This window comes from Acinonyx jubatus, chromosome B3 (genome assembly GCF_027475565.1).
Source record: "Acinonyx jubatus isolate Ajub_Pintada_27869175 chromosome B3, VMU_Ajub_asm_v1.0, whole genome shotgun sequence".
In the NCBI taxonomy this organism is placed as follows: Eukaryota; Metazoa; Chordata; class Mammalia; order Carnivora; family Felidae; genus Acinonyx; species Acinonyx jubatus.
In genome coordinates, this window is record NC_069386.1 from 133,712,843 (window position 1) to 133,737,136 (window position 24,294).

General features: G+C 37.6%; 1 protein-coding gene across 6 annotated transcripts in view; it reads right to left on the minus strand.

Moving 5' to 3' along the window:
• BTBD7 (BTB domain containing 7) overlaps positions 1–24,294 on the minus strand; it is an 87,059-nt gene that overhangs the window by 57,400 nt on the left and 5,365 nt on the right. For 5 of the 6 annotated variants that reach the window (XM_027066479.2, XM_027066478.2, XM_053224867.1 and 2 more), the window contains exon 2: positions 59–246. In XM_027066479.2, coding sequence (XP_026922280.1) covers positions 59–140 — 82 coding nt within the window. In that variant the 5' untranslated portion in view covers positions 141–246. Of the gene's footprint in view, positions 1–58; positions 247–12,258; positions 12,412–24,294 lie in introns of those variants that run through there. The other variant, XM_053224868.1, reaches the window with a different exon arrangement.

Below are 24,294 nucleotides of genomic sequence, written 5' to 3' on the forward strand. Positions count from 1 at the left end.
ACACAATTCTATTTATATTCACAAAAGAAAATGAAATCAGAAAAACTGAAACCATTACCTATAAAAGTCTGTTGGGCTTGAGGATTTCCCCCTACCCTCGGGGAACATGAATGAGGATAGTTAGATGCATTAGCACCCATTTTCTTCAGTCACTCAGGCATTCCATCTGCTGGTTCTTCAGAGTGTAATCCCAGAGGCCTTTACGAACTTTCAACCCTGGATCCAGCAGCCTCTTTTCATCCATTTCTTTATATGAAACAAAAATAATTTTATTCATTTTTCAAATGTATCTCAAATTGCACAGTTTAAAAAAAAAAGCAAGCTACTGAAAACTGCTTTTATTTGCAAATGACATGCTGTCAAATTCACATGTAAAAATTTCAGAAAATGTAAACAAATAGTTAAACTTGAATTATGAATCAGTGTTAGCTGCAATTTTGAGCCATAAAATGTACCAATTATGTACTTTCTAAGGCAATGAAAAGTAACAAATCAGACTAATTTAAATATATAATTATGGAAAGAGTATTTCAAATCATAGGGAAAAGTAGAGACTAAAAAATTGAAAAAAATTATTTATTTTTTTTTACTCTTTAGAGGCAAGCACCAGTTATTATAATCTAACATTTTAAGCAATTTATAAACATTGAAGAGGTTGATACCAGAAGTTGATCCTCCTTGTGAAGTCCTGAAATAAAAATACTACTTTGGGGGCGGCTAAGTGGCTTAGTCAGTTAAGCATCCGACTCTTGATTTTGGCTTAAGTCATGATCTTATGCACGGTTTGTGGGATCAAGCCTCACATCAGGGTCTGTGCTGACAAGGCAGAGCCTGCTTGGGAATCTCTCTTTTTCTCTTTCTGCCTCTCTCCCGTGCACGCTCTCTCTCAAAATAAATAAACTTAAATACATTGCTTGCTATTACCTGATATGATGACTTAACTGAGGCGGTACCAGTAAGAGGTAATTTTAACAATTACAGAGTAAATTCCATACTATGGAAGCTTAACTCTCAGAGCTGCCAGCAGAAGATACATGCACTAAGATATAAAGCTCTAATATTAGAGAATAGGGTTAATAGGAATACTATATCTGTATAGCATCTGGATATATTAAATTTATCTGACTGAAAGGGATAATGGTTTAAGAGAACACACAATTTAACACCTATTATTGGAATTATTAGGAAGCCAACCAGGAAATAGTTAATCTAGCCTCATAATGAAGGATGAAGTTTTAACAAATACAGTTAAATACACACATGAAAATCACAAAAAACCTGCTAGAAAAAGAACTTTGTCAAGATTCCTAGAATTTATTTTCATCTCTGCTACTGACACAGCATAACCTTAGGAAAACAAGGTTAAGAAAATCACTGTTAACATCTGTGCTTCCTTCAATCTTTTCCCACTATATATATATGTATATATATATACATGTATATATTTATCTGTATATATATACATGTGTATATATGAGAATTTAAGCATAGAATGATCTACCTATAGTGTTCAAGACTGGGAATCCTTCTACAAAGTAGATATTATGCAAAGTGGCAGTAACTTCAATCAAATCATACACTCACACAAGCAAATTACTATTTGAAATTCACCTACCTACCAAGGAAAACACAGTATGTTAGACTTTTTACTCTGGTGCATGCTACTGAAGTCAGATGCTATGGGTAGCCAGAGACGTGACAGTGCATTCTGTAAGAAGAACTACCTAGCAAAGAATCCAGAGTTTCACACACTATTTTGTAAACACTAAATGGTACAGAAAACTATTTCTTCCAGCAAAGTCTGTTTTCTTAAAGTCTGATGCTTAGTGTAAGTTAAATTCACGGTTTTCTATTCTTAAATATTAGCAATGTTATAGAAGGGGCTGTTTTAGGTAATTTTTAACACTGTCAATTAAAAATCTTTTTTATCATTGAAGTACAGTTGACATTAAATGTTGTCAATTCTTATAAAACAGAAATTAAATCTGCCTGTGTTAATTTTAGTTTAAACTTCAGAAACAGTTAAGTTAATAAATCTTAGTTTTCAAATTGAGCTCCTCAAAAGCTTCAAGTTTCTATTAGGTACTTTTAGCAATTCATTAAAAGAAATTAGGGTCCTAGAAGCCAAGTTTGTGTCCTCATTTACAGGCTAAGTCCTTTTCTCACTGAAGATTTCTAGTTAAAACACAAAAATAGGGGTGCCTGGGTGGCTCAGGCCTTTAAGCATCAGACTCCTGATTTCCTCTCTGGTCATGATCTCATTGTTGGTGAGATCCAGCCCTGCATGGGGCTCTGCAATGACAGTGTGGAGCCTGCTTGGGATTCTCTTTTCTCTTCTCTCTCCCGCTCCCCCCCCCCCCCACCCTCTCTCAAGATAAATATTTTTAAAAACCCACAAAAATAGCACAGAGAATTCTTTCTCAAATTTGAAATAATATATTAAGAAAAATCCAGGGTCACTTGGCTGGTTCAACAGAAAGAGCCTGTGGCTCTTGATCTCGGGGTTGAGCTCAAGCCCCACATTAGGTGTAGTGATTACTTAAAAATAAAATCTTTGTTTTGTTTTGTCTTGAGAGAGAGAGACAGAGAGAGAGAGAGAGAGCGAGCGCACGCACATGTGAGCAGGGGAGAGGGAGAGACAGAATCCCAAGCAGGCTCCACGCTCAGCATGGAGACTAACACAGGCTTGATCCCATAACCCTGGAATCATGACCTAAGCTGGATGCTCAACTGACAGAGGCACCCTGGCACCCCCAAAATAAAATCTTAAAAAAAAATCTAGAATAAAAACATTACGCAAAATAAAAGCCTTAGCAAAATGAGAGAGCTTTACCAAAAAGATAAGCTTTGAATGTGGAAGTAACAGATGGTAAAAAGTGCTGGTAAAGTGTCCCTACTCCAGTAGGTCTCTTCTCACTTCCTTCTTCACTCATTCTTGAAGTTACATATTGCTTCGTTTGTTTTTGTTTTTGTTTTTTGTCTGCTTAAAAATTTTTTTTTAACATTTATTTATTTTTGAGAGAGAGAGAGTGATAGTGAGCGCATGTGCACAAGTGGGGTAGGGGCAGAGAGAGGGAGACAGAGGATCCGAAGCAGGTTCCAAGCCCAATGTGGGGCTCTACCTCATGAACCGTGAAATCATGACCTGAGCCAAAATCAACTGAGCCATCCAGGAGCCCCTGGTTTTTCATTTTTAATGACTACAGAGCAAACTTGCAAACATGGCACAAAGTATGCTGCTGAAACAAAACAAGGAAGAATGGCACCATGCTTCTAGATGAAGAAAAATCAGCGTGTCCATAGTAGTGGACAGTTCCTACTCTCACTTTGTCACACTGTAACAAAGTGTGCAAATACACACAGGAGAATTATTTCCAATGAGAATTCTGTAAGGTTTGTGGGGACACAAAATACTCTTGCATTGGCCTGTCTGAAATTTAAACCATGTCAAAAATGTCTTTTTTCTTTTTCCTTTTTTTTTAAAGGTTAATTTTACAATGAATGTAATTAGATATTCTAGAGCAACCGTCCAAAGGTTGCAAGACATCATCCACCCCACTGGAGACATAAGACCACCCAGCAAGCACTAGGGAAGTCACAAGCTGAGATAAGGATGCTTGGCCAATTGCCACTGTAATTAGCACCACAGGGACAGCTGGGGTCTAACCCTGGAGAGGTGACTTGAAATAAAAGTCTCGTTGGGACTTAGGGACAGAATCTTTCTTCCTCGTAGTTCCTAGTCAATAGGGATCTCCTTCAAGATGAACTGATTTGGGGCAACATTCATACTTCCTACTGGAGCTCTAATACTAAAATAAACATAGGGTCTTGGAAAGATTTAGTGGGAGAGATTTTTCTGGATCAGATATAAACCTTAAGTCTATCTTGTGCCCCCAATTCCAAATCCTGTGGGTAACCCTGACTGTGCAATTATAGTACTAAAGCCATATTTCTCAAAATTCTCAGAGAACAATTTTGTTTATTTTTAATCTATTTATTTATTTAGTAAGTACGTAACCAAAAGCCTATGCCATATGGAACAGGGTAGTATGTTATTTAGTTCTTAATCTAATCCACTGTCTTTAGATGTTGGGAATGAGAATAAGTCACAATTTAATCTCTCCAGGGTTATTTTCACTCTAGGCAAGCTTCGTCTGTCTCCTACATAAAACAGGATGAAATCCAACGTTTGAATGATACAGCAGGAAAGGAAAGGAAAGCAAAAGAGAAGGCTTACGGGACTGGGAGAGGCCCACAGGATGCAAATGGCCCTAGAAAGCTGATAAATCCTTTTTCTAGAATCACCATTCTGGGAGAGCTCCCTCTGTTAACAGTCAATATGACCAATCTCAATCAAAATCAAACTGGCTTACAACAAGCTTCAGGGATTGTAGCTGACCCAACTGAGGGGAAAAATGATACTGAGGGCAACAGAATTAATCTTGGGAGAATATTTTCAGGAAAAAAAAAATCAACCTCTCTGCCTTCCAAAAAAACCTAGACCAGCATTTCCAACGAGTTTTTCCAAAGCTTGGAAAATACAGGACTAAACAAAACTGATAGATTTCTTTACTTCAGAAATCTCCAGCTTATTTATTTATTTTATTTATGAGATTTATTGTCAAATTGGTTTCCATACAACACCCAGTGCTCATCCCAAAAGATGCCCTCTTCAATACCCATCACCTACCCTCCCCTCCCTTCCACCCTCCATCAACCCTCAGTTTGTTCTCAGTTTTTAAGAGTCTCTTATATGCTTTAGCTCTCTCCCACTCTAACCTCTTTCTTTTTCCTTCCCCTCCCCCATGGGTTTCTGTTAAGTTTCTCAGGATTCAGCATTTTTAAAGTGCGAAGGTGCACTGTGACCCTCCAAGAAGAGATATTCCGCACGATCCAAAGGAGCCTTTGCCCCCATAGAGCATAATGCACTTGGATGATACACTTCAGAAAACCTTGACCTTTGCCATAAAAACACTTTTTACTGCTTTACACAGTAGAGGGAACAATGGGCATCAAGTTACCTGGGATAGAGTATTGTCGTCACTAACTTACCACTTACATGGGATAAATCATGTTTAACTTCTATGAATCTCAATTTTTATAAACTGAAACTGAGATGTATGAGTCTCAGCATCTGTAAAATAAAAAAGCTGATACAGGGTTCCCAAAATCCAGTGAAGTTGTATGACACTGGCTTGAAAAATGAGGATGGAGCAGGGGGTTATTTTTATACTAAATGTTAGTGTACGAAGGGGGGAAAAAGGCAAGTGGATTTTGGGTTTTAAAAACATGTTTTCTTGGGGCGCCTGGATGGCTCAGTCGGTTAAGCAGCTGACTTTAGCTCAGGTCATGATCTCACGATCCATGAGTTCGAGCCCCGCGTCGGGCTCTGTGCTGACAGCTGGAGCCGAGCCTGTTTCAGATTCTGTGTCTCACTCTCTCTGACCCTCCCCCATTCATGCTCTGTCTCTCTCTGTCTCAAAAATAAATAAACGTTAAAAAAAATTAAAAAAAAATAAATAAACAAAAACATGTTTTCTTGGGTCGTCTGGGTGGTTCAGTCGGTTAAGTATCCAACTTTGGCTCAGGTTATGATCTCACAGTTCGTGGGTTTGAGCCCCGGGCCCGGAGCCTGCTTTAGATTCCGTGTCTCCCTCTCTCACTGCTCTTCCCCTGCTCGTGCTCTCTCTTTCTCTCAAAAACAAAGAAACATTAAAAAAAAGTTTTTTAAACACATGTTTTCTCCTTACTCTGATTATTAGCTATAGTTATAGAACTATAGAAGGATATAGAAGGATAGGAATGTGGGGCACCTGTGAATATTCATGAAAAGCAATTAATAAAAGAGAAATGCTAAACTATGATAATCCCACACTCCTGTCAAATTTAAGGTAACCATATAATGTACCATCACACCAGTATACTTGAGAGTGAAAAGGGGTACAAACCAGACGAGATGCCAGAATATGTACAGCCCAGGTCTAATGGGGCCAAGTGGGAAGAAGGCCAACCCCCTACAGCTAAATCTCACACTTCCAGAGCTAGAAATAAGACAAAGTTTAAACAAACAAACAAACAAACAAAAAACCAAAAAACCTCTGCTGGGGTGCCTGGGTGGCTCCAGTTGGTTAAGCATCCAACTCTTGGTTTCAGCTCAGGTCATGATCTCACAGTCTGTAGGTTTGAGCCCTGCATTAGGCTGTGCTGACAGCTTGGAGCCTGCTTAGGATTCTTGGTCTCCCTCTCTCTCTGCCCCTCACTTGTGCACACGTGCTCTCTCTCAAAAAAAAAAAATAAACTTAAAAAAGAAAAAGAAAAGAAAAATCTTCCTGAAACCCAAGTTAGAGGAATAAGACTTCCTACATCCATCTCATTCCCCAAGCATGTTTTAACATAACAACTCACATTTATTGAGGTTTTACAAAATGCCAGACTCTGTTCTTAGAACTTCACATGAATTAACCCACTTGATTTTCCCAGTAACTTCTACTGATGAGGCTGAGAGGTTAGCAACTTGCCTAAGTTTCAGAGATACTAAGTGAAAAAGCCAGGATTACTTTGTAACCTTCAATTCTATCCTTGGATACATTCTAAAAGCAACAAAACAAAGAGAGGCTGTGAACAGTTAAGTCAGAAGCAAGAGTCAGCAGTAGACCCTTGCTGTTAGAAGATCTCTTCAAAAACGTGAGACCAGATTGGAAGGGAGTTCAGAAAGCCACCAACTAGGCTCATATGTCTCCTCTGGGGCCATCTAATACAGAGGCAGAGGACCTCCACCCAGCACCGCAAACCCCACTCATTCCAATGACACATAACAGCGTTTATGATAGTAGCAGCTTATTAAAGAAAGACAAAATTCTGTTCCATTAAACATTTATTAAGGCAGGGAAGCCACAGTGATGGAGCTGGAAAGGGCCTTCAATTTTCTTTTGGTCAACCTTGTTTTTGAAGTCAATTATAACCTCATGGAATGGGAAAAAATATTTGCCTATCATATATCTGATAAGGGATTAATATCCAAAATACATAGAGAACTCCTATGACTCAACAACCAAAACAAACAGACAAACAAACAAACAAATTGATTAAAAAATGGGAAAAGGTCTTAAACACATTTCTCCAAAGAAGGTATATGGATACCTAATTAGGCACATGAAAAACACCATCACTAATCAATAGGGAAATGCAAATCAAAACCACAATGAGATACCACTTCACTCCTATTAGGATTGCTATTATCAATAAAACAGAAAATAAGTGTTGGCAAGGATGGAGAAATTGAAACTTCTGTTACTGTTGGTGGGAACATAAAATGGTATGTTGTGGAAATGGCTACTGTGAGAAATAGCATGGAGGTTCCTCAAAAAATTAAAATCAGATTCACCATGTGATACAGCAATTTCACTTCTGGCTATACACCCAAAAGAACTGACAGCAGGGTTTTAAGACATGTGCTCCCATGTTCATAGCAGCACTATTCCCAGTAGCTAAAATGCAGAAGCAACCCAAGTATCTATCAACGAATGGATGAATAAGCATGAGTGGTATGTATATACAATGGAATATTATTCAGACTTAAATTAAAAAGGACAAAGATTCTGATACACACTACAGCACATAGGAATCTTGAAGACATTATGCTAAGTGAAATAAGCCAGTTACAAATAGACAAGTATTGTATGATTCCCTTTATATGAGGCACACAGAATAGTCAAAATTGTAGAGATCTAAGTAGAATGGTAGTTGTCAGGAGCGGGGAAAAGGGAGAGTATGAGGAGTTATTGTTTAATGGGTATAGAGTTTCACTTGAGGAAGATGAAAGAGTTCTGGAGACAGATGGTGGTGACAGTTATACAAGAATATGAATACACGTAATACCACTAAACTGTACAGTTAAAAATGGTCAAGATGGTAAATTGTGTGTTATATATATTGTACCACAATTAAAAAAAAAGAATTATAAACATTGCTATCAAAAAACTATTGTCATCAAGAAACATACATTTTTGAAGCTTTATGGCTAAGGTTCAAAATTGACTTATCTAAGGAAATTTCTTTTCCAGGTAAAGTAAAATAGTTATTATTGGATTTCTCTTTAAGCATCAGAGACTTCATCTGAAAAAAATCTAGACGGGCAAAATCTTTCCATTTCAGAAAAGTCTCATTGTATCAACCATTAATAAAATATATACAAAGATTTCAATGTCAATTAAATAAAGAGTATTTCATAAAATTATAATATTTGCCAGAAATAATGTAGTACACTTTAAACTAATTTTTATATTTAGAAAAAAATGTTATTTGCAAACTTTTATATTTATACATTTCTCATTTTAAATTGTATAATGAAAAATTTCAAAAATACACAAAAGGTAGTATACTGAGCCTTCAAGCCGGTATCATCCAGATCTCAGAACTGTCAAAATTGTTTTGGCTTATATTTATTTTTTTTTTAATTTTTTTTCAACGTTTATTTATTTTTGGGACAGAGAGAGACAGAGCATGAACGGGGGAGGGGCAGAGAAAGAGGGAGACACAGAATCGGAAACAGGCTCCAGGCTCTGAGCCATCAGCCCAGAGCCCAACGCGGGGCTCGAACTCCCGGACCGCGAGATCGTGACCTGGCTGAAGTCGGACGCTTAACCGACTGCGCCACCCAGGTGCCCCAGTTTTGGCTTATATTTAAATGTTTAAATTTGATGTATAAAGCTTATGGCTAGAATTTAAATGTTATTAGCTTCTTACATTAAAAAAAAAAAAACCCGAAGAAATATATGCATATTATAATTATAATACTGATCAATAGCCATGAGCCAGCCATTCTTAATCATTGAACATGAATTAATTCCTTTAATTTTTTTTAATCAGGTCTACTGCTATCCCCACTTTGCACAAGAAAAAGACAGGGAGGTTAGGAAAATGAGGCATGGAAGGTTTAGTTACTTACCCAACATCACAGAGCTGGTAAGTTGCAGAACCAGGCTTGGCCTTAAGGCTCTTGTTATCTATGGACAATATTATCTTTGTAGTTTTTTCCCCAAAATGTTTGAAGGCAAAGTTTCCAGAGCAGACAAACATAGTTCCATTCCAGAAGTGGGAAATGAGCACACACCTGACAGTGTTACTTCTGGTGCTTAAAAGGCTCTCTCATATAAAGCAAAAAATGACTTAACTGGAAGGGTAGCTTATGAAATCAAAGCAAAAGCACCTTTCTGGCAGCACCTGTGTGGCTCAGTTGGTTAAGTGGCCAACTTCAGCTCAGGTCATGATCTCACAGCTTGTGAGTTTGAGCCCCATGTCTGGCTCTGCTCAGAGCCTGGAACCCGCTTCAGATTCTGTGTCTCTCCCTCTCTCTCTGCCCCTACCCCGCTTGTGTTCTCTCCCTCTCTCTCAAAAATCAATATATGCTCCTTGATGGCAGGACGACACTTGTTTATGTCTGATCATCCATATACACCCACCCACCCACCCAACTCTGAGCACGTGCCATGTGCAAGGTATTCTGACAGGCCCTAGGAATACAGGGGTGATTATACCCTGAACAGGATTTCTCATTAAATTTTAAAAAAGGCTACTTTTGGCTTCTGGCTTCGTAGTTTAGAAGCCAGACCTTCGTAGTTTAGAGCCAGACCTTCAAGAATTAATAGGAGTGCATCAAGCAAAAAAGGAAAGGTCATTCACGTTAGAAGAAACAAGAGGAATAGATGGGAAAAAGTCCGGTCCCAGTCAGCGTCCCTGTCCCAGTTCTCACAACCCTGTACCTCTCTTATCCACTAACACCGCAGTGTGATTGTATTTCTACCAAACTGTACACTTCCTAAGGGTATGCACTGAGCTCAACTTTGTTACCGACTACCCCAGAACAGAAAGTAGACACAACATTCGAGTGAATAAATGTTAGCGATTATCTATCAACATTGATAAATAACATGCCTAGGGCCTAAGGAGTACCTGTGTTTAAGTGTATGGGCAGGGGCTGGGTCAAAAAGCCTCAAATCCCACACTAAAGTGTTGAGCCTTTACTCAGAACACAACAGGGGAACCACTGATGCAAAGCACAGAACAGTGCGAGGGAAGCACCCTTACATTTGTTTTAAAAGACCACTAGATGGTCTGAATGCAGAAGATACTCGATGCAAGAAGACTTATTGGAGGGTTCTTGCTATACTCCAAGAAACCGTTAATAAGGACCTGGCTTTCCTAATCCCCCAAATGAGGACACTATCGCCTACTTCACAATGTTAAAAGTAAAGTAATATGGACTGACTGTGAAAAGCAGAAACAGCCCACGATAAGGGTTTTCATAAAGGGCCTGGTCTTGTGCCAGGTCTGACCTGGCCTGAATGAGAGATATCTTAGAGATGTTGAGGTATTCCGAAATAGCTGTCCCTCGGTTTCTAGACATTTAAAGCTGAGGCCAATTCCCAGAAAGAGGTGGATAAAGGACCGATGCGGCTACACAGTGAAGATGTGAATAAGCCCCCTACTCTGCAACCTTTATCTCAGAGCTCACATTCAAAATGTTTCACGCAGACCTAGAACCTCAGAATAAGATACTCCCAAAGTAACTGGTGGAAAATGGGAATACAGGGTTGAAAAGGTTTGGAAGTCTGACTCTCAGCTCCTGGGGGCTCTTATCTATCCCCCTTGTCTGGGCCTCTGGCAGTGGTAACAGATCTGGTGAGGCTGCTGGGGCCAGAACAGTGACATGAACAGCAACCAGAGCAGGAGCTGCTTGGCCCAGCCATCCCCGACCCCCAAGTCTTTGCTGTCTTCTAGCAGCTATATCCCCCAAGCTGAGGTAGCTCTTCAGGAATGGGGAAAATGTTCTCCAATAGCTAGGAAAAAGAGCCTGTAAGCCAAGGGTGGAAATGATTATGAGGCCCTCCAAGACAGATTATAGAACTGCCCAATCAACTGTCTTATAAGATAATGGTGTCATTTAGTGCTTTTGTGTTCATGATAGGAAGACGAGTTTTGAGCCAAGCGCACAATATTTGAGTGAATAAATAAAATTGCTGTTCTAATCAGGGACAACTGTTTTTACTGTTGGCTTAGTGGTATATAAAAAAGCAGCTCTGAATGATTCAGAGAAGGCAATAAGAAATCTCAGTCTAGATATGAGTTTATAAATGATTTACAGAGAGAAAGAGAGCTGAAACCAGACAATATACTCGAAGCAACTGAATTTAAAAGAAAAAACATGGAATTTCTCATAAACTCCATTCAAAGCTAAAAAAAAACCTCACATTTTCGAAAACAACTTATGAAAATGTTAAAAAAAATACAAGGACATATTTCTTGTTGATGAGTTTCTGTGGACTCTAGTGGTAGAGATGGAGAGATAAAAAACAACAACAACAACAACAATAAACATGCTGGGTGAGCCTGATAGTAAGCCTGAGACAATGGCTGCGCGTGGAGAAGAGCAGAAAATAGAACAAAACAGAAACATGAGTACAAACACTCAAAGGTATCCTCATCCAAGGCAGTCTTCTTAAGGACATCAAATTCCAAACTACTGGAACATCAAGGGAATAGTCATGTGAATGGTTCCATGAATTATTTAAGTTGTTATAAATGGGAAAATAATAACAATTTAGAAGTTAGAAAGAATTCTGTACTAAAATTTTATTTTTCCTCACATCCATCAGACTAGAAGAGTCCAAATAGATACGGGAGAAAACCCCATTACTTTAAATTTTCAGTGAAAAGGGATGGCAAGCTACCTATAATGGGGCATTAGCCTTAATAAGGGCCACTCATTCTGAAACTTGTAGAATTTTTGTTGACATATCAAATGAAGAGTGTTCCTCCTAATTTTCTTCTGAAGTCTGTAGTTAGAAAGAATTTTGTATACAGAGGTGCTAGTAAACTGGTTTGATGATGAACAAGTTTTGAGAAACGTCAGCTAGAAAAGAAAGACCTCTAGCAGAGGCCCAACAAGGACTCTTCGGTAAAACAAGAAGTAGAAAATCAGACAAAACTCTTACCCTCATAATGATTATTTGAGGCCTTTCTTGGAACTATGGTAAATTTTTTTCCTCTCCCCTCCCTTGACTCCACTGCTCATCCTGTGCTACCCACTTGCTGCAGAAGAAACACAGGAAGAGGATATTACAGTCCAGATATATAAGACTGAAACAGATATTCTAGGCCCTGTTTATGCAATGTAAGTCTGCATCTTAAAACACTATTTTGCATTTGTTTAGGATATCTAGTAATAAAAAATTGAGATAATCCCTATGAAGTCCTTACCACAGAACATCTCAAATCAGTGAGGGGATGATGAAAGGAAGAAGGGAATAATGATGATGTCTCTACCTTGCATGACCGGTTGGTCAGCAATGCTATGAACCTAGAAGAAACACAGGGCATACAATATGTCGGTAAACTAGGAGTAACAAGGAAAATGGGTTTAGACATTTAAAGCTGAGGCCAATTCCCAGAAAGAGATGGATAAAGGACCGATGCGGCTACACATTCCAAAAATGTGGGGAAATAGGTTCAAGAATTCCTTATACTTACATAAATGGTTTAGAAAAAAAAAGCTTAGGGTGGAAAGCCACCATCATGGGGTGAAAGTGCCCAAGATTAGTGAGATATTGTAATGGGATAATGAGAAACTTGTTATATCACCTGCAGGAAATTACTTTCCATTGGTACCAATGTACGTTGATCACAAATACCACTCACCCGCTGACCCTTTGCTTCTTACTCACAGAAGTTAATGATTACTATCTGATTGTTTTCTTCACATTCACCATGTGTGTAAGATGTTGAGTGCTCAATAAATATGGAGATGAAACTCCGGTTCGGGGCTCTTGTCTCCTCTAGAACATTAGCCTCTCTCGTATTCAATTCTGCATCTGCTCTCTTGCTGGACAAAAGAGAATTCCAGACTCACAGTCTGTGACACAAAGAGACATACTAAGGAAGAAATAATACAAACACCATACATAAAGGAAGAAGTCTAAAAACAAGATATTCCTAGCTTTCGATTCTAGAGGGAACCCTCAGATATTTATTACAATACAGCATTCTTTCAATATGATCATTTACTTTTGAGAAAATGATTTCTAAATGTCCTATCAATGTTTGCAAAAGATAGAGAGTTTAAGAAGTGACAATGTTCCTTTTCTTTTTTTTTTTTTTTAAAGTAAGCTCTATGCCCATGTGGGGCTTGAACCCATAACCCCGAGATCAAGAGTCACATATTCTACTGACTGAGCCAGACAAGCTCCCTGACACTGTTCATTTTTTGAGGCCTAAAGCCATCTCTGGCATAACTTCATTACTGCATAGTGCCCGGTGAAACAAAGGTGATATTGAAGCTTTCCTCCAATCCTTAACATGTTTGAGTCCATGTGCTCTAACAGTATCTGTAGTACTGTCATATATACTATCAGTAAGATATGCTGGATATTAAAGCATTTTATTAACTAAGACTTTTAGGCTTCTTGAAACAGATTCTCTTTATCAGTTGTCTCATTTATGTCTTCTCTGAACAGAAGATAATACCCTCTGGGTTCACTGTGCCAAGAAAATTATACCTTAGAGGAAGAAGATATGTCTTCCATGTGGTAATCATTATTGGAATGTCTTGTCAGCAGAAATATTTTGCCAGCATCTTCCACTCCACAAGTGAATAGATGTATGATATTTTCTAGAATCATTAACAGAATATACCAATAAATTTCCTTCACGTTTTTTCCATCTTAAGTTTTCCCTTACTTTCTTTCTAATGAGCTATCTTAAACCAATTCATTCCTTTATATGGATACTGGGTACTGATTGAGATAGACAGGTCTTCATTTGACTCCTAAGTCATCTCATTAAAAGCACTGCCTGCCCCTACCTCAGGCCTGTTATTACCTTTGCCTGGGACGCTTTTCCACAAAGTCCTCACATGGATCACTCTCTCGTTTTAGTCAGATCTTTGCTCAAGTGCCATGCCCTCAAAGCGGCTTTCCCTAATTATCCTCTAGAAAACAACATGCCATCTTATCCCATCATTCTCTATCCCCATTCTTCAGTTTATTTTTCTCTACAGCACTTTTCAGCACTTGAAATTATATACTTGTTTCTTGTTAACAGTCTCACACTACAATGTAAGCTTCATGAGAGCCAGAACTTCATGTATTCAACATTAAATCCTTAGCAAATATAACAGTGCCTGGCAGATATGAGGTACTGAGTTGAAAACTGCTGAATGAAAGTAATTTTTTAAAAATAAACATTACAAAAGGAAAGACCTGTTTATAATTACTCTTTAAGCTTTTCAATCCAAAAATTGTTTCTGAAGATCCACTGGATATAGTCGAAGCCTTTAGAAGACTGTGATTTAAAAACTGCACTAGTATTTGGGAAGGGGAGAAAAAAAAACTTCCTAGAAAAAAGACCCCTGAATCCCAGGGTACATACAGCCTTAAATAGGGCACTCTGTTGGGATGTTGCAAAATGCACAATGAAATTATTAGCTAAAAAACCCATACTGGTTCCTCAAGAAATTAAACATGGAATTACCATATGATCCAGCAATTATACTTCTGGGTATTGAAAAAATGAGAACAAAATGAAAACAGCCACTCGAGCAGCTATTTGTCCACCCATGTTCATAGCAACATTATTCACAATAGCCAAACGGTGGAAGCAAATTAAGTATCCATCGGCAGATGAATGAACAAAATGGTATATAACATATAATGGAGTATTATTCAGCCTTTAAAAGGAAGGAAATTCTGACAACATGCTACATCATGGGTAAACCTTGAGGACATTATGTTAAGTGATATTTCAGTCAATGGAGGACAAATATTGTATGATCCTATTTTACATGAGGTACTCAGGGTAGTCAAAATCATAGAGACAGAAGGTAGAATGGTGGTTACCAGGGGCTGGGAAGTTAGCGTTTAATGGCTATAGTTTCAGTGGGAAAGAAAAAAGTTCCAAAGACGGATGGTGGTGATGGTTGAATAAAATGTGAATGTACTTAAAGCCACAGACTGTACACTTAAAGCTGGTTAAAATGATAAATGCTATGTTATATATATTTTTAACCATAATTTAAAAAGTAAATGGAAAAAATCTCCATTAAAACAGAAAAACAATGTCTTTCCCTTTTCAATATTCTTTTTGTGAATACAGTGAGAGTATCTTATAAGAGGGACTCAGAGTTTACAAAGTGCTTTTCACACAGTAATTCATTTTATTCTCACATCAAGTCTTCCATGTAGACAAGCTTCATTCTCTAATCCCTGAATAAGGCAAGGAATGCAAAAAGTGACTTATCCAAAGTAAATATATTGTAAAATGGCAAAGCCAAAACTAGATCCCAGGCATTCTGATCTCTAATCTAGTGTTTTGTCTCCTGAACAAGAAAGCACCTCAAGTCTTCAGTCCTATACCAATCTTTCTGAACAGAAGAGCAAAGTCTTCTTTATGCTTCTCTATGTCTACTGACTGCTGTTCTTGTTATTCAAGTCTCAAATTGCTAGTTTCTACTTAATCACTCAATTACGGTTAAGGGATAAATCTTAATCTCTAGTGTTGTACCTTGTTGGTAAACAAAAAAAAAGTTTCCAGATTGTAGGTTATACTCTATAAATATCAACCCTCCCTAGTGACTACACTTCTCTATTTTCATTCCTTCCTATTACTTTTTTCATCCTTTGCAGAAGGTACCTTTGCAATTTCTGTAATGAGAAAAAATGTACAAAAATAGAGAAAATAGTAAAACAATCTCTGCCCATCAATAATTATCAATCTGTGAACAGTCTTGTATCATTATATCCCAATCCATTCTCTACCCAACCCCTCTGTATTATTTGAAACAAATTCCAGACAGCATATATTATTTCATCTATAAATATTTCTTTATACGTCTCTAAGAGAAGGATGTAAAAGAACAACTACAGTACTATTATTACATCTAAAGCAATGAACAATAATTCCTTAATATGAATTTCCCAGGTAGTGTTCATATTTCCACAACGGCTTTATTTTTTCTTAGTGTGACTGTGGATCCAAATAAGGTCTACATACTGTGACTCCGTGACCATGTCTCTTAAATATGTTCCTTCCCCCCTCGCTCTTTTTCCCCCTTGCAATTTTTTGTTGTTGTTGTTAAAAATATCAGATTATCTGGTAGTTTCCCACAGTATAGATTTTGCCAAATGCATCACCAGGATGTAGTTTAATGTATTTCTCTGGCAAATACAGTATTTACTGTAATTGATAGAACTAGTGATTTGATCACATTCAGGATCATTTTTGTACTTTTAAAGTTTATTTTGCCAAGACTGCTTCACAGGTGGTGATGTGTAATTCCAATAATAGGTACAAAGGGTCTACTTCTCAGTCTATGATATTAAAAATTATCAATGATCACCAACTAGAATTATTAATTAATTAGGAGTTGCAACATGGTGATGTTCTATCATCTCTTTCTTTATTCATTAGCTGGAATACTTCTGCAGGAGAAATTCATTATTCAGTTGTCTGATCTACGGTTTACACAAAAAAGGCAGAAAAAATAAATGATTCCTTACCTGTATTTACTAATTTTCAAAAACAATGAACTTTCCAGAATTCTCTAAAGATGATCAGCAAGTTTAAAAGATTTTTATGTATTTGTAAATTTAAATATATTTAATGTATTTCAATCCTCTGTAGTTATCCTTACTGATGCTCAAATTGCCCCATATTTAGATAGTGGAAGCTTACTTAAATTGGCTCTTGAGATCTTATAACACAATACTACTTGTCTCTGATAACTTCTTTGTTTTCTGGGATTACATCTTATTCCAGACATATCTTGTATTTTTCTATCCTTAAACCTGGAATCAGTCATTTCTTTAAAGAAGTTCTCATTTCTTTCGGTGGGAAATGGTATTTAGAAACCACAATCTGGGTGCTAGGGGAGCTAAGTGCCTGTTAAGTATACAGATAGGTAATTTTATACACACATATCTACATAAGCACGTACACAGATACAGACACACATATATCATGAGTTTATACTGATGCTTCCAACTCAAATACAGATTTATAGGGTTTTTACTTAATCTCATGAATCTTTCATTTTTTTCTCCCTTCTTACGTGCCAAAACCCTATTCCCAATGCTGCCTACATAACTATTCCTTTACTTCATCCTACAGTATACATGAAACAGCTGAGAATTAAAATGTCAGTACTGGGGCATCTGAGTGGCTCAGTTGGTTAGTGTCTGACTCTTGATACTGGCTCAGGACTCCACACTGAGCACGGGGCCTGCTTGGGATTCTCCTACTACCTTGGTCTCTGGCCCTCCTCCGCTCAAGCTCGTTCTCTCTCTCAAAATAATAAACATTAAAAATATATATACATCAATACTATCTACCACCAACAATATGATAAATGAAAATCACTTTATATTTATTTATTACAATTCTTTCTACCCTTAGGATATTACCTAACTCAAGATATCCTACAAATTACTGTGTATATGAGTCACTTAGAATAGTTTACTGTGTGATTATATCACTAACAGTAAGACACTTTGTAAATTTTATGTTACTTTTGATTTTTAGGCATTGAGTTTTTAATTTCGCTGCTACATAAAATATTTAGATGGGTTTAAAGTCAAAGCCACACAACAAGATATGTTCAAAAACCACCAGTTGCTCTCCCTGTCTACTCTAATTTCATTCCTCCCTGCCCCATAGGTAACTTTATTCTTTTTTTCTACCCCACATGTCAGAGTTCTCGGTCAGACTTGAAAACACTTTAAAACAAGTCCATGGCAACTTCCAAGTTATTCTTGGTGACCTTGACATCCCTCTGGCCATAATCTTGGGACCAAAAGGGCATATAAAAAGTCACCTTTACTAATACTTCTATTTAATACCTCAAATTCCCTCTTTTTTGGTTACTGTGTTCTACCTCCCTCCTACAAGCAATAATGAAATTAGCTAGTAAGTTCTTTCTTCTCTTTACTCTGGCATCTAATTTTAAATAATATATTAAAAAAATTTTTTTAACGTTTATTTATTTTTGAGTGACAGAGACAGACAGATCATGAGCAGGGGAGGGGCAGAGAGAGGGAAACACAGAATTGGAAGCAGGCTCCAGGCTCTGAGCTGTCAGCACAGAGCCTGACGCAGGGCTCAAACCCACAAACCGTGAGATCACAACCTGAACCAAAGTCAGAGGCTCAACCGACTAAGCCACCCAGGTGCCCCTAATAATATATTTTTATTTACAGTTAATACCTAAGAGGTACTCAGTGAACTTACTCTACTTTTTATAGATTCTCCCCACATTTTTGATAAACTTTATCTACAGAATTAAACTATTGCGTGTTACATACTATACTGTCTTTTCGATCTTAGTTCCACCATTAAAAAATGTATTTAATGTCCATTACCAGTTTAAAAGTGTTATTCCGAATACAGGTCCACAATCCCTTATCAGACAGAAACCTCTAGAGCTAGATATGTTCTAAAATTCAGCCTTTTTTCTTTCTTTCTTTTTGAAGAAGATAACAGAGTATGTGGATTATTTACTGTATATTATGTAAATACCTCAGTTATATTTAACATAGCACCCCATAATCAAATTAGTATTTTATAGTAAAGTATATTAAATATTTAAACTAAGCTATGTTAGTTTAGATCAGGTTTTGTCATGAAATGAATCCATGTCATATCGCTGTTTGCCATCAAAGGAGTCTCCCTAAGAAATGGTTTTCATAACTTCTGGAAATTCAAATTATAAATAACAGAGTATCGACCTGTGTAGTTAGTAGCTTAAGATCATATATTAAAAATAGTATTTCCCAGGGCGCTTGGGTGGCTCAGTCAGTTAAGTGTCCAACTCTTGGTTTCAGCTCAGGTCATGATCTCATGGTTCATGAGATCAAGCCCTGTGTTGGGTTCTGCACTGACAACATGGAGCCTGTTTGGGATTCTCTCTCTATCTCTCTCTCTGCCCCTCCTCCCCACTACCCTGTGTGTGTGTGTGTGTGTGTGTGTGTGTGTGTGTGTGTGTGTGTGCGCGCGCGCGCGCGCGCATGCATGCTCTCTCTGTCTCTCAAAACAAACTTTATTAATTTTTTTCATGTTTATTTATTTTTGAGAGAGGGGGAGGGGCAGAGAGAGAGGGAGACAGAGGATCTGAAGCAGGCTCTTGCTGACGTAGAGAGCTGATGCAGGGCTCGAACCCACAATCTGTGAGATCATGACCTGAGCTGAAGTCAGATGCTCAACCAACTGAGCCACCCAGGCACCCCAACAAACTTTAAAATAAGTAAATAAAAACAGTATTTCCCCAATCCAACCAAAAAAGTCAAGTCAGAAAACATCTTTATTTATGTTAAATGGAGGTATCTTTTTTTGTATGGTTGACATACAATGTAATATAAATTTCAGGTGCACAACATAGTGAGTCAACATTTCTACACATTCATTACCCAATGTTCACCATGATAAGTGTAGCTACCATGAAGATATCTTTTAAAATGCCATTTTTCTATAAAATTCCATTGCATTACCAAAAATAGAGATTACTTGTTAGAGTTTTGCTTAGGAGAATCTTATTAAGCCCATGTGGGTTTTTTCTAATATAACCTATTGTAATTCAAAGCAGCTGTCAGTCCCCTGCTGATACTTTTATTTCCTATTAAAAATGCATTCTTAAAAGAATATAAAAGTACATCACATTCCACTAATCTATACAACATCCTTTTAAGTGTAACCATTAGAATTTTTAAAATTAGAAATTGAGGGAAAGAATGCAGAGAGATGAGCCTGGCTCTTACAACTCTGGCTCTACCACAGAGAGTCATAGCTTAATTTCAGGATGGGAGGTATCTGAGTTTTTGATAATAAAATTAAAATTATATAAAATTTTTTTTAAGTTTATGGGGGGGAGAGAGGGAGAGAGGAAGAGAGAGAGAGGGAGAGAGAGAGGGAGAGGGAGAGGGGGAGAGAGGGAGAGGGAGAGGGGGAGGGGGGGAGGGAGGGAGAGAGAGAGAGAGAGAGAGAGAGAGAGAGAGAGAGAGAGAGAAACACAAGTGGGGAAGGGGCAGAGAGAAGGAGAGACAGAATCCCAGGGCAGAGCCTGATGTGGGGCTCAAACTCACAAACTGTGAGATCATGATCTGAGCAGAGATCAAGAGTCAGCCACTTAACAGACTCTGCCACCCAGGCACCCCAAATTTATTATATTCTTAGTGTTCTCTTAACATTTCTAGTTATGAAAAATACTTCTTAAATAAAATGACCACTTTATAAATGTACATCTTGGGGAGCCTGGGTGGCTCAGTTGGTTGAGCGTCTGACTTCGGCCTAGGTCATGATCTCTCTGTTCCCGAGTTCAAGCTCTGTGTTGGGCTCTGGGCTGACAGCTCAGAGCCTGGAGCCTGCTTCAGATTGTGTGTCTTCTTCACTGTCTCTGGGCCCCTCCCCCACTCACACTCTGTCTTTCTCACCCTCTCTCTCTCAGAAATAAACATTTTTAAAAATGTATATTTCACATGGTCTGAAATTTGTTATCTTTTAGCTATTTAAATGATTTTAAAAGGATAATCTCTAAGGAGTCTTGAACAACCTAGGAACAGTCACTACGGATATTTTGTAGATCACCATTCTAAATAAGTTAAGAAAATCAAAACCAATAAAAGAATAATTAAAAGAGATATTCAATTATTAGAGACAATTTTTAAGCATAGTTATAGTAGTCGCCCTTATCCATGGGTTCACTTTCTGTAGCGTATTGTCAGTCAGAAGGTCAACAGCAGCCTAATGCTGTGTTACAGCGCCTATGGTCACTGACTTCACTTCACCTCATCACATAGGCAGTATATCAGTAAGTACTTTACAGCACAGTAAGATATTTTGAGAGAGGGAGAGACCACATTCACATAACTTTTAGTACAGTATATTGTTAACAATTCTTCTATTTTGTTATTATTGTTGTTAATCTCTTAGTGCACCTAATCTATAAATTAAACTTCATCCCAGGTATGTACATATAGGAAAGATCTTAGTATATATAGGGTTCAGTACTATCTGCACTTTCAGGAATCCACTAAGAGTCTGGGAACATATCCCCCATGGATAAGGGAGGAGGGCTACTGTGACTACAATTTACTATGTTGAACTATCATTTATTTGACTCAAGCCAACAAATGGTGAAGTATACTAAATCAGGAATTTTAACTCTCCTTTTCCACCCTTCCTCTTCTGTCAGACTTTATTGTTGAAGCATGTGACAGAACTATGACTCTGTAATTAAGGTTATAATGAAATTTCTCTGTCATAAGACATTACTAAAATTTGCTATAACTCATCTAGTTCTGCCACAAAGCTTTTTTTTTTCTTCGTACCAGAAAAGTTCTGTGTATACTCAAGCAAGCAAGAAATATTTTGGGAAAGTCTGAAGGCAAGAATAATTAGGTCTTCTTATGAGGTATATTATGGAATTTTTCTCTAAAGAACAATTCACAAATAAATCCCAGAAAAAACAGACCTGAATATAATTTCAAAATATAGGGAACAAATACACATATTATGCTTGAAGTTAGTTCTGGCATTCAAGTCTCCTCCTAAAGAAGGAAGGAAGGAAGGAAGGGAGGAAGGAAGGAAGGAAGCAAGGAAGGAAGGAAGTTAGTTAGTTGCAGGGTAAAAACACAATTCATTATTGCTCCTTCCAGGACTCCTACTTTAAGTTAGATTTTTCATAAAATTCAAGGCACTGTGGCCAGAGAGGCTGTCAAATTTTTTATTTAAGTGAACATTTTTAGAAAATATTTAAAGGCAAGCAAAGAACATTTTGCATGTCTAATTGATTTCTCCATTTCACTTTAAAGATAATAACATACCTCATGTTTATTTAAAAACTGTTTACAAAACCCTTTTTCATCCTGACAATGCATTGCTGAATATCTATAACGTAGCAGACACTGTGCTGCATCCTGTAAGCCAAGGCTCAAAGTACACAGAGTTACATGAAGGAGTCAGACATACAAGCAAATGATTATAGTACAGTTGCAACAGGGCTGGAAGAGTGGGCCAAAGTACTCAGGGAATGAGTGTATGACTACTGGTCAAGGTCCTATTTGAACTGGGTCTTGAGAATAAACACAACTGTATCGATCAAGAGATTTTTGATGGCAAATAACTCCAAAGAAATGGCTTCAACAATAAGGAATTAATCTGTTAGGTGGAGAAGTCCCATGGCAGGGAAAGGCCCAGACCCCCAGTACAGTATGTGTCTAAAATTATGTTATCTTGGACCTACATTCATTCTCTCTGCTCTATCATCTTCCAGGCACGCTTCATCATCCCTTGGGGTTGTAAGACAGCTGCCAGTGGCAACTGGAGTCACATGTTCTCTTGTTCATACACAACAGGAGAAAAAGTCCTGTCCCCCAGAAAAAGAATGTGTCTCCTTCCTTTCAATCAACAGTTTACAGGGAAATGACCTGGCTTGGAGTAATCAAAATCTACCCCTGCAGTGGATGATGAATCACCTTCTCAGAGTTTCCTGGATGACAAAGAAAAACAACTCCAAGCACTGGGATAAACATATGAGATACAGAAGCACAGGAACAAGAAACAGCTTGGTAAGGCTGGAGTGATGGGAAACGGAAGGTTGGACACAGTCCACAAACTCTGTGAGTTTGGACTTTATCCTATAAGCAATGGGAGGTTAACACAGGTTTTTTAAGTAGGGAAGTAACATGCCCCAATTGGGTTTTTTAGAAACATTAAGTGTGGTAGCAATATAGAGAATAGAGAATTAGGGGGACAGTGGGAAAACAAATGGCAGAGACTTGGTTGGTAGATATTCAATAAATAGTTCAGACTAGTAACAGGGAGGGAAACAACTGAAGAGCAAACATAAGGTGGCAAAGCTGCTTTGTAAAACACTGTGACGTACATGTGTGCACGTGTGTGAATGTATACACACACACAGACTCTTGAGGAAAATGAAGCCTCAGACAGGTTAAAGGGCTTGCTTAAGATCACAAACCTATAAACAGTAGTCAGAATCGGACTGGAGGTTTGATTCCTAGTCCAATGTTCTTTTACATAACAACTATATCTAAAAACTCCAACAATGCTCAAAAGACTTTTTTGAATCCTGTGATGTAAAGGATGCTCTATGTTCTGCATTAAAGTGATTCCTATTTATTCCAACCTTAACATAAGGTTCACTACACATATTCAGTATCAATTTACATAACTTAGTACATTATATATTTTTGAAATTTCTATATTAAGAAATATTTTTTTCATAAATTTTTTATAAAAAATTATAAAATCTTTTATAAAAAATTATTTTAATGTTTATTCATTTTTGAAAGACAGAGAAAGAGCACAAGCGGGGGAGGGTCAGAGAGAGAGGGAGACACAGAATCCAAAGCAGGCTCCAGGCTCTGAGCTGTCAGCACAGAGTCCAACGTGGGGCTCAAACTCACAAACCGCGAGATCATGACCTGAGCCAAAGTAGGACACTTAACCTACTGAGCCACCCAGGTGCCCCAAAACTGTCAAATTTTAAAATTTAAATTAATTTTTAAAAATTAAAAAATAAAGGATACTAAAAACCACTGAAGCTTGCATTAAAAGAATTTTGAACTTGTTTTGCAAATAAACTAGGTACTGAGTATTTGAATTTCATTATAAATCTGGAGTCAACACGCACCTGAAAAGTTTCTTCTAAGTTATGCATCCCTTTGAAACTTTGGATTCTGATAAGCGATTTCCACTATCATCAACTTAAAAAGAAAAATGTTGCCTTTTTTTTTTTTTTAAGTGTTCATGTACTTTTGAGAGAAAGAGAGAGAGAGGCAAAGGTGTGAGCAGAGGAGGGGCAGAAAGAGGGAGACACAGAATCCAAAGCAGGCTCCAGGCTCTGAGCTGTCAGCATAGAGCCCGACTCAGGGCTCGAACTCACAGACCATGAGATCATGACCTGAGCTGAAGTCGAACGCTTAACCAACTGAGCCAACCAGGCACCCCTGGCCTCACTCTTAAAGACACTTGTTTTAGAAAAAGTCACTTGCCTATTTCTTTTCATGGCAGAGAAGTCTGATTTTGTTTTGTTACCATTGTACCAAGACTGGGTTCAGGGAAGATGGCTTAAAATAAAATAAAATAAAATAAGATAAAATAAAATAAAATAAAAATACTTTGTCATTAAAAATTATAAGCATATAGTTTTTAGCTTATGTGGTTAAATTTTAAGTCTTCTGCTTATATCAATTAATAACTTCAATGAGCACCTATGTCCTGGCACTATGCTAG